Source organism: Amblyomma maculatum, chromosome 5 (genome assembly GCF_055883805.1).
Source record: "Amblyomma maculatum isolate TAMU_Amacu chromosome 5, ASM5588380v1, whole genome shotgun sequence".
Lineage (NCBI taxonomy): Eukaryota > Metazoa > Arthropoda > Arachnida > Ixodida > Ixodidae > Amblyomma > Amblyomma maculatum.
In genome coordinates, this window is record NC_139348.1 from 112,169,771 (window position 1) to 112,181,404 (window position 11,634).

The 11,634-nt window shown below is 43.8% G+C and overlaps 1 protein-coding gene across 1 annotated transcript; it reads left to right on the forward strand.

Moving 5' to 3' along the window:
* Positions 1 to 3,245: 3,245 nt before the first annotated feature.
* On the forward strand, positions 3,246 to 6,929 carry LOC146189251 (uncharacterized). Its single transcript, XM_084604139.1, has 4 exons — positions 3,246 to 3,673; positions 3,759 to 4,036; positions 5,388 to 5,633; positions 6,627 to 6,929. Exons 1-4 carry the CDS (start codon positions 3,384 to 3,386, stop codon positions 6,926 to 6,928), a joined length of 1,116 nt encoding a protein of 371 aa, XP_084460265.1. The 5' UTR covers positions 3,246 to 3,383; the 3' UTR covers position 6,929.
* The last annotated feature ends 4,705 nt before the right edge of the window (positions 6,930 to 11,634 follow it).

Genomic DNA, 11,634 nt, shown 5'->3' on the forward strand with positions numbered 1-11,634 from the left:
ATTAATTATAATTAATAATTAGTCATTGATTGACATATGGCCATATAAGGCACGCATTCGCGCATACTGTAGTGGTGCTCTGTGATTGGTAGAGGCCTCCATTACGTCATCCCTTCGCGACCACTCAGAGCCGCCGCAAAATCGTGACACTTGCTGACGACAACGATGAAGCAGGAAGGGCTTTCGCCTCAATAACCGGTGTCGCATTCTCCCGTTACATGTATTGTGATTATGCCTCCTTCGTTGCACTTCAGCTTTCCTGGAAACTTAATTTACCCCTACGACAAATCCGCAGCCGAACTTCCCTGGTAGTTAAGTGCCTACATCTCACTGTGTTCTTTGCATGTTGCCGCCTCCGTCAACTTCCATGCATGCGCGATGCTTCCGAACGCTCCTCCTATAATGTTTGCTAAACGGCCCAATGTTGTTTGCGGGCTAGAACTGATTTATCCATTACTCGAGATAACCGGTCATTTCAACGAAGTCTGCTTGGCCTTGAAAACCATGCCTCGAACATAATGCGTATTAATTCTAAAACATAAGTGCTAGTGCACCAAACCACGATCAGTCACAAAATGGGCCAAACCAAGTTCAATAATCAGTGATTTCAACACCCTGTAAGTTTGTCATGGTTCGTTTCAATATTCTTATCTCACATTCGGATTTCAGCGGTCGCAAACTGGCGTATCCCGTTGCAGACGCAATATGCGGGAGAAAAAAAAATACCTTGGGATACCTTGCGCATTTTATATCAGTACACAGCTGCCGTTGGTGCAACGTTTAGGAAATTACTTGCTTTTCTACTCGTTTGGAATGCCGGGAAAGTAACATAGAGAGCAGTGTCAAAAACTCGATCGATGCACTTTTTTTCTGGTCAATAGCTATTGCTGTGATCAGACAGTCTTTGTTCTGACGCCCCGTTAAGATAGAGGTGACAAAAAATGAACCAAGATTTCTAGCTGTTTCAAGCGCCCCTGTTTCTACATGCTGCATTTCGCGCCATTTGATAAGCACAAAAGTTCCGAATTTTTTTTTGCTTTGGTAATTGTCTTCTTGGACAGACGTGTGGGCAGGGCAGTCTTCGTCTCACTAGCGAACTGCGCGAAGCAGTCACTCTCACACTTCAAAGATACGTTGCTCACTTTCACAATAAAGGGCGACGATTTTCTTTTACAGACACACCATGTTCGAAACGTAGCAACAATATGTTCTGGAAATGATAAGAAAAGAGTACATGCGGCGTTAGGACAACGATATATTTTTGTACTCTCGCAATTACATCGCCATTTGATCGTTAGTTTTGAGTACGCTTGCAGAATACTGTCATCAGTCACATGTTAAATAAATTCTCAATGCACCCTTCAATGCAACGCAAGCCCACATTCAGAACCTGAGACTCGTTGCCCTTGCTGCGACATCCTGGCAGTTCAGCGCAAGGTTCACTGCAATTAGAAAAATAGTTTCCTCTCAGGCGCCATTTGTAATCGGGAACTTTTCTTCGGGTGTAATACGTTAGCAAGCATTTATATCGCGCATTGCGGTTGCCAAATAATTTAGAGGCAATCGCTCTGTGTGCTCAAATTTTAGTCAGGTGGTGCAATCGCGTAAATTATTAAGCACATCGGTTAGCAAAAATCGTGCCGCCTACGGGAACTGTGCACTGATAATAAACATGTGAGGTACTCTACTGCACTAGCCAAAAATGACCTTTGAGCCAGTTTTGCTAGTTTTGGTGTGCAAAGCGCCCTCCCTCACTGTTACAGAGTTTCAAAGGCACCAAATTGGGAGCCGCACACGTTACCGGCTTACATTTTATCATCCCAAGCAAGATAGCGAAGGAGAAGCCTTACCGCATCCACGTTGCGCACACAAGCGGGGAGCAGCGGCCACATATGGCGACCCTACGCCCCACATCAGCTTTGCCAGCCGGCGGGGCTGCTTGGTTACTTTTGGCTAAGACGGTACCTCGAGATGTGACTAACATTCTGTAGCCAGTTTCTCCAAAAGCGGCCTTATGCATTTCCTTTCAAATAAAACTAACTTCTTTAAACCAATTGCATGATAAATCGTGATTACCCCCAAGGTAATCTGGAACTTTATTTTAAAAGGAAGTGGTCAACGATTTCTATTTCGCATTAGGAATACTTAAGCAGGATAACAACGTCGCCAACTCTATTTTGCGAAAGTCTTATTTACTAATCCTCTTCTTTCGGCATAAACTTAGCTCCAGTGCATGCGTGCAGGCTGATTTAACAAACCAAAATGACATGTAATGTTACATTGAGCAAATCATGTTCTGGGCCAGTTGGTAGGTCATGATTTACGGCGGGTATAGCGCGAGATAAACTAGGGTAAGAGAGGGACACAGCACGAGCGCTGTCTTGCACCTGAAATTGGAAGCGAAAAAAAAATGAACGAGCTCGACAAACTGTACGCATGCTCAGCTATCCACTGATTTTGATGAAGGGGTGAGATGAGACAAACTGAATCAAGATGATCTCGGGCTACATGAAGAGAGATAAAACATAGAAAGATACTAGCAGCATACGAAATCAATTACACAGCATTTAGAAACAAAGCTTCCTTTTTAAGCAGAAGAACCAACTTCTCCCTTTCGCACTAATAGATTCCTAACCTATGAATATGATGCCGCAAGAAGCTCCTTTGCTAGTTTTCCTTTATAACGGTCAGTTACTTTTGTTTTTCCGAAATGTGGATGGCATTTGCGGCTGAAACAATATTTAGGCAGGTTGTTAGTTTTGGATGATTTAAACGATGCAGCGTGTTCCCTTAAAGGGACAGAACACCTGCCAAAATATGTCACGAGATTATGGTGGAGATGAAAAGATCTTGCCTCATATAGTAGAGATTGAGCACTACAATATTAAAGAAAAGAGGCTTTACAATTTTAATTTGCCATTAAAAATTGCAAAAACACAACAGAGGCGCTATCTAGCGGAGAAACCCTAGTACTTTCAGTGTAGCCCCCCAGGTGACTACATGTCAACAAATTATCACTGATTTTCGTAACTGCACCTTCTTCTTTTTTCTTTTAGGAGTGCTTTCCATAATTTATTATATTTTGCGCTCTCTCCAGTGCGTCCTTAAATAAAAACCACCCCTGCTTTCGCACCGCGAGAGGTTGCATTCAGGTTTTGCCACTAGATGGCGCCACAGTGTTTACAATTTCGTGAATGAAGCAATAGAGAGTTTTAGCCGAGCGGGTTTACGGCCAGCGGAGCGGAGCGAGCGGGCGCGGACGCCACTGCGCATGCGCAAAACGCTGGGGCGGCGAGCGTGTTCACGGCGCCCCGCTGGGAAGCCTTCTTCAGCGGAGCGCGCGAGCGTGCGCAAGCGCGCGCGGGCGTGTATGGGTAATCAAGATGGCAGCCGCCAGCACGACCGCCAGCAATGCTGCTTCGTCGGTTACGACCGCGGCGCAGGCCCGTTTGCAAGCCAAAAAGCCTCGCAAATGCTTCACACCTTATGAAGATATTTGTATTCTGCGGGAAGTGTCAGCAACGAGGCCTTTTGACGACGATATTAAATGGATATTGGTGATCACCAACTTGAAGAAAGTGATCAAGAGAGACCTCACGCTGCGTGGAGTGAAGGAGAGAGTCGATCTTCTTCTGGGATACTGGAGGCAGCAGGACACGAAGAATTTGAAGAAGTAAGTTTTGTTTGCGTATAATGCTAAAACAGTTGTACACTATCGTTCACTTGTTTATGAGACGTGTGTATTTTGCCATATTCAGGTCGGGCACGGAAGAAGAATACGCCGAAAAGGAACAGATCCTGCAGGATCTGTCAGATTATGCTCGCTCTGTTAACTATGAGCCCCGAATATTTCCACGAAGAGGGGGCACTTTTAACAGAAAGAGGCAGCAACTCGCAAGCAACTACACTACCTCCGTGAAGAGGACCGCATTTGACGTTGGAACAAGCAGCAGTAATTCGGCACAGGAAGCAGCTCGTTACAGCAGCGATTCTGCGGCGGTGGCTTCCCAGAGTTGCGTGTTAGGAGCGGTGGATGGTAAGTTTTGACATGTGTGGGTCCGTGTCGCATGTCTATGCTTTTGATCTCCGCCAATATTAGAAAATGCATGCAGAATTCGGAACATATTATGGGTCTTCTCGCGCTATGCATTTCTACAAATGAAACACTACAATATGAAATCTAACTTTAATAATGTAGAAAGAATACACACAAAAGGGGTAAGGTTTCTTATAATAGTTTTAAGCATACTTCAGTCAATGCCTGATTAACAAGAGCTAACTTGCCCTCAATAAGTCAAAGGAATCATGTCAGCAGATTGAAGTTCTTATTTCAATTAATAATGTACACTATAAAACCTATATCTGAAACTATCTCCTTCTCAGCTGGTTATGCTACTAGACAAAGGCATGTTCCATATCAGCCGCATAGTAACTGTTATTGTATTGCTTTTCTACAAGAACGGTGACATGAAACGGATATTTTTCTTTTTGTGCTTTAACTTGTTTTGTCATTGCACTGTCTGGTGTATTGTTATTTTTCCCCATCTCATTTAAATTTCAAAATGCGAGATTTCAGTATCTACGAACAAGTAATAAAATAATGCCTAGATTGTTGCTGCTGTAGATTTGCAAGATGTTTAAAAGTAAGAATATGTACCCCATACTAATAGAAAGTAATCCAGCTTAAGGCAGTGGTTCAGAAGGCGACATGTAACGATCATACTTGCTATCAATCAACTTGGCGGCACCTTGTGCATTATCAATAGTGAAACAAAAAAAGCGCAGTGCAGCCTGAAATGTACTTTTAGGGAGGACAGCAGAGGACCCATGTGTTATTCAGAATGTTGGTCGCTTATACGCACATTGACAACATGACATAGAAATGCAACTGATTGTAATTATGGTATTGATTAGCCTTCGGTTTATTTACAAAACATGGGAGGAGGAGGCTCAAAAGTATCTCTTGTTCAGGATTTGATAAACATCTAAAAAGTAGCAACAACCCCTGCCTTTAATTATAAAAACTACATAAATGCTCAAAATACGCATTTATTAATGCGAACAAGCAGGATCATTGTTTTAATTTAGTCCTGAGAATACAGACCAGAAATATATGCATGAACAAGAGCAGTGGTAATTTGATAAGCAAAACAAAGTCTGGATTACAACAATAACAATGCAGTACTCAACACGAAATGCAATATAATATTGAGAAGAAAAATTATTATGGCATCCGTTGATTTTATTCTTGACTGCTGAGGCTTCTGAAAATGAATAGTCGGATGTGAGCCTGTTTATTTTTACATGGATCCATTTGCAGGAAAAGGGGCTATTAGACTGACTGCTATGTTTTTCTCTCCATTTTGTTTTCTCTGCTGATGCATTAGAGTCGCAATCTCCTGCTGCTCAGACTCTCCTCAGCATGTACAACACAGATCCAGTAACCCCATCTGCTGCTGCTTCTGATGGAGAGGTTGAGGAGCACCAGGAAGAAGCTTCGCAATCAGCTAATGAACATCAGCCGCTGCCCCAAGTCTCTGCAGGACAGCCACATCAGCAGTCGACGACTGTGGCTGGGCAAGATCTGCGCCAACCTGCAACTAGGCGACAACTCCTGCCTTTCATTACTACAGGCAAGATTTCAAGAAACGTTTATCCATTCACATGCGTAGTCAGTGTCAAAAATCTCTGGATAGCTAATAAGGAAATTTATACACATTGCCTCCACCTTATTTAACAACTACAATCATTCCAGTAGCCCAGATTACTGACATCAGTATCTCTTTCCCTGGCGCAAGTGTAGTCTTGTCTTGGTGGATAGTAAGGAAGCAACCATATAATTTGCTCACATATCCAGCAACATTTTTTCTGAACTGCTCAAGATAGAATGACATGCACAGAGGTATAAACACCAGCTTTAAAGCCGCCTTTAGTGTTTACGCATTTAGCACTGAAGAGGCATTGCAAGAGAAACTCTGTTCTTTCTTTCTTTTCTCATATTTTCAGACACAGACTAAGAGGTGGCTGGGGCAAAGGTGATGACAAAACACCTAACAAAAGCTCCAACCCCTTACACAATTTTTTTATAAAACAAGACAAGACAAAGTTTGGCCCATGGCTTATATATTGGCAAACAATACAGACTCAGCTGTTGCATAGTGACATGTCAACACATACAGATACAAATTAAAAGAGCTATACACATTGGGAACATGATTGCAAGGCAATTGCAGCATAACAACGTTCAGTCAGTAGTTGAAAAGTCATAATGAAAACAGAAAAAAAAAAGATTTTAAATGCTTTACTGTTCCTATGGGTTCTTTTTCTTTTTTTCATTTGTGTGCATATTAGTATTTCAACACTGATTTCATAAAAATCAGTCAGCTTCAGTTGTGGAATGCCAATTCATTATGTTTTGTGGAAAAATGCCATTCTGGCTTTTGTGCTTTAGCAAATTCTCTTACATGAATTAATTTTTATTATTCGAGAAGTTTGTTACAAGGCATAAGTTGAGAAAGGGGAATGGAATTCAGGAGATAGAAAGTTAAAAGAAGTCCAGTTTCACTAATGTAGTCGCAGAGGTATGAATTAACATTAAAACTAGCCTTCTTTGCCTGTCTTTGCAGGAAGCAGAGGACTACAACATATGGGCCTGCAGCTGCTGACCATGCGTGAGACAAACGAATACGAAATACGCCTGAAGGAGGTGGAAATTGAAAAAGAAAAAATTAAAATTGAAAATGCAAGAGTGGAAAATGAGGCACGACGACTCGCTCTAGAGGAGCGAAAGCTGGACCTAGAAGAAAGAAAACACCAGCTTGAAGTCTCTCGCCATGAAAGAGAGCATGAAAAGCTACTTGAGAGCTTTCAAAAAATGATCAACGCGCAAAGCCAAGCAATTTTTCACTTTTTCAATAAAAATACGTGACTCCTGTGGTAAGTGTTTGTGTTTAGACTGTATTTTAAGATAAGGTTTTGCAAAAGCTCAGATTTCACAATCTGTTTGTTTTGCTGGAACTACAGAGGAGTGAGGTAAGTTTCAAGATCTGGTGGATCAAGTCCAAAATATTGTGATACCTGGGCACTGTATAAACAGGTATGACAGTTTGCAAGAAGAGCACTAGCTTTGTAAATTCGGGGCAAGTTCTGGAGGTACATCTTTTGGTTCTTTTTAAAGTCTACAAAACCAAACAGCCCTGCAATTTTACCAAATCCCCACTCCACGGCCTGCCTCACACTACTCATAGCCTTGTTAAATTCGCACTGCTCCGGAGTCAAGTAAGCACCGCCATAGGGCTTCAGCAGAAGGGGCCGCAGGGGGTAGGCAGGGTCTCCATAAATGCAGTAGTCATGCCCCTGAACAAGCTTTTCCAGTTTTGAGTACACTTTGCTGATCCCAAAGTTACCTGAAACAGTAAAAAAAAAAAAAAAAAAAAAGGATAGTATGAAATGTGTCAGCAGCACTTGGTTAGGCCAGCTGGGCTCATTTGTTTTTGCTGAAGTTGGTTATTCACTCACCAGCATCATGTTTACTGCCGGGATATGACCCATCCAATTGGCAAATGATTCCATTGGGACACATTATGGCTTGATACTTCAGGGCATGGAATCGTTTGTGGCCGCTGAAATAAAGTTTTTGGTCCCTTGAGGGTCGGCAAATTGCCCGTGCTGTGCCATCGATGAAAGCCCAGCAGTTCGTCAAGGGGGCTCCTTTGGATTGAATGGCCTGAAAGAACAAACAAGTGGGTTAAAAGTTTCTGCAAATGGAACTGTGATCCTAATTATGATGTATTTCCCCGCCATGCTGGCGCAATAGTTAGGGCGCTCGACTACTGTGCCCGAGCATGCCCGAGCTGTGCCCGAGATTCGATCCCGCATGGGATCGAATCTCGGCTACGGCGGCCGTTTTTCGTCATAGCCTGAGTAGTTTTCAAACCTAATTATGATGTATTAGCCACTTACCTGCGAGAATTTCTCCAGCGTGTCGAGGTTGAGCCAGCAGTGGTGATTTACGTCGTCCAGCAAGTGAAAGAAACATTCGTCGATGTGCCGGAGAACTTGATTTGTCAAGGAGGACATCGTTGAACTGTGCCGCCCGAAAAGGTCTTCGAGATCGCATAACCGGTTTGGATAAGCCAGCCGTCTAAGCGTTATGCACAGAGCCTCGTCGCCAGGTACTGAAACCCTCTGCGGGGTTACCACGCATTCGGGCATGCGCAAGGCCACCCTTAGTCGCCGTACATCATCCTTTTCAAAACGAAAATAAGTCCTGAAAACACCACTGTCCATCGCGTCAATGTTGAGAAGTCCACGCACGGAAAGTGGGTCACGGCGCGTCTGTCCAAAGACTTCCAGGCACAACAAATCTTCTATCTCGGACCATTTAAGTCTTGACAGTAGTAGCGGATCTTGCAATATGCTTTTCGGCATCGTGGAATGTAAGCAGAGCAGAAGCAACTGAAAAAGCGCGCGAAAGATCTACTGACCTGGCTGTTCGGACTTGGCTTCATTTTCGTAACGTCGCAGTCGCAAACATTTTTTCTAACACAAATATTCCTCTACTGCATCCAAAACACCACTATTATAAATTAATATAAAGAAAACAAAAGAAAATTGCAATTATTCAGCAGTTATAGCGTATTAAAACCAAGCGCGACATGTATTCATATTACGCTAACTCCAATTCTGACCACGAGATGGGGCCGCAGAGCGCGCCAATCTTGTCCGCTCGGGCGGGTTCCGGACCCGCCGAGCTAAAAGTCTTTTCTCGCTCGACGCTCCGCTGGTGTATCCGCTGGGCCACTCAGCGCCGCTGGCCGCAAACCCGCTCGGCTAAAAGTCTCTATTAACAGTGCACACTAAAACTTTCGTCGACGAGGGCGTGTGTTATTGTGCCGTAACAGCATTGAGTGTGAAACTGAAAAGGACGTTACTCTATGCAAAAAATGTCTGATTACTGTCTGGCGAGTGAAAGTTATATTTGTTTTCTGTACGTCATTTTTGTCGACCACCAGTCGTCATCAAGGTCGCTGCTCATGGTTTTCAGCATCGAACTACATAAAAATGGGCGCACGCATTGATCGAAAAATTCCCGGTAAAAACTTTCGACAGCGTTTCTAACAAAACCGTTATGAAATCGAACATTTTAGACATCAATCTTTCCATTGCGGTGAAAAAAAATCGATACCTAAATTTCAGTGTTCTGTTCCTTTAAGCGCTCATTAAGACATCGGGCAGTCTGACCTATATATACGCGGCCACAGTTCAGAGAGACTGTAAACAACACCTACTTTGCAAGGAACGAACTTAGTGGCTGCGTCTATATTGGACCTCAAATAAATGCCGTGTGAGGAAAAAGAGGTTGCAAAGGTTAAAATATGAAAAGGAAATTAAGGTTCACCTTAAGCTAAAGCATGACAGGTGCAGTGCAACCGTGTGTCCAATGATCTGATCCAGTCTGAAGCGGTTCCGTATCGTAACAATAAATGCGATGCGCATTCAGGAATTCGAGATATGGCCAGTGTTTTGTGCGCCTCCATGAACTTTAAGTAATTATTAAAAGATGTGGAAGCCTTTCTAACCAGACGTATACGGAGAAGGTCACACTAATTGGCCCCCGCACATTGCCGAATTCTGAAACAGACGCATAATGAGACAGTGGCCCCTAAACACAGAGCAAGGTCGACTCGCTGCAAATTGTGAGGCGGAAAATACCCGCACATCCGAGAGGCAGCAAGGAAATAAACCCTGTTCCGTTCCCAGAGACTATAGTGGGCTGTCTGGGGCAATTACACCGGGGTCGCAGAGTGCGTGCTCGGCAGCCTAATTAGTGAGGTGTTGTTTAATAGATGCCCCTTGGGGCATTGAAGTCAGGTTCATTGCTTGTGTTCCTGCTTTGTACTCTGAATTCATTTTTCTGAAAGCGTGAACATTATACAAACATAAAAAGGGGTTGTAATTACAACGAAGTTCGAATAAGTTGTTTGTTTAGAATGAATCAAATTATCATAAGTTCCGAAAATTTTCTGAACCTAAGTGCACCGTTGTGCCACACAGAATGATGCAGCCCACCTCCTTAAGTATACCGTTCGAAAATGCTCAGTCTTGCTTCTGAACTATTTGGGGATGAAAAGTTATTGAAGGTTTTCTAACATGCCTTCATAGTTAGTACGGTTTTAGGTTCCTATATGAGACTACTGGTGTCATTAGCAAGCTATGTAGCGTACGCTATATATAGGCGGTGGCCATTAAAAACGCGGATCGTGTTGGTGAGGTTGATATCTGGTCTTTTCTTTTTCATTACAGGATTTGATATGTTTCAGCTGGCTGTGTATTAGGCTAACGAGATTGTTGTTTTCATCAGTTTGCGTCTGTTGTTTTTCGAGATCCTGGCTCTGTAGTTCCTGCAGTATTCATTCATCTGAGGAGCCTGCTCTGTCGAGGTAGAATGCTCAAAATTCAGGGGATCGGCTTTGCTGCTCTTTCAGCAGGACAGACGAAAAAATACGAAGCGACTGCTTCTTAGGTGAGCACCTCTTTTATGTGTACATCCAAGTTTGACGACCACGGGAGAGCTCATCTGGCACTAACCGAGAGGTCCTACTTCCCAATGGCGACTAGAAAAGCGGTCACTCCTTGCTAGGCGCTCGCCAAATTTACGTGCACACTATTTATTTGCGCACTGCATCTCATTACCGGGGTTACAATTGCTGTAATTATTGGTTTTTAACTGTAGCGACATGTTTCTTCTTCTCTCCCCCCCCAAGTAAAGTGCTGTTTCTTTACGTGACAAGGTGTTATGCGTCTCGTGCTTTGATAAATTGCGTATTTTGTGGCATTTGCCGACATTCACTGATACTATACAGTGATGTGGAAAATAATATATGTTGTGGAAGAAGTACGTCAAGGACGGCGTCGAGGTCGGCGAGGAAGCTGGGCGATCAAGACCAACACAATCTTCTTCTTCTGCCCTCCTTGATATTTGGCTCATACCCACGAAGTGGGATTGGCCAGGGTTCAGTGTGGACTGCCAAATGTCCTACACTTCTTCCTCTTCGTCGGCGTTCAGCGAAGGGGCCCATCTTCTTCTTCACAATGCCCTCCAGGAAAAAATAGCCCTGGCGACTTAAGGGGACGAATATACTATGGGATCGCAGAACGGCTTAAGACGCTGCACATGAACAGTTTCACGGCCACGGCGTCGCAAATCGGAAGCTAGCGTAAGCGGCTCAACACTATAGTTCACTTGTGAAGTGCGCTCGACAACGCGCAGGGCCCATGATTCTTTGAGATGAGTTTTGTTGAGAGGCCGGGGCTGCCGGATGTAACCCAGATCCACACGAGTGAGCCAGGCTCGAAGTGTGGTGCATTCTTCTGATTGGTATCATGACGATATTTTTGACGCCACTGAGAATCGGTTGTGAATGTCCGTGCAATCTGGCGGTATTCTTCTGCGTGCTGTGTAGCTTCGGTCACTGTGGTACATTCGGATGCGTCAGGGTTGTAGGGGAGGACAGTATCAAGGGGAGCAGATGGATGCCGACCATAAAGCAAAAAGAACGGAGAGAAACCTGTGCTGGATTGCGTGGCAGTGTTGTACGCGTAGGTGATATACGGAAGTACAATGTCCCAGTT

Bases quoted from the DNA above. Each gene is read 5' to 3' on its own strand.
- LOC146189251 (XM_084604139.1), top strand. From the start codon at position 3,384: ATGGCAGCCGCCAGCACGACCGCCAGCAATGCTGCTTCGTCGGTTACG. The intron at 3,674-3,758 runs GTAAGTTTTGTT...TGCCATATTCAG, and splicing joins GACACGAAGAATTTGAAGAA to GTCGGGCACGGAAGAAGAAT. The intron at 4,037-5,387 runs GTAAGTTTTGAC...CTGATGCATTAG, and splicing joins CGTGTTAGGAGCGGTGGATG to AGTCGCAATCTCCTGCTGCT.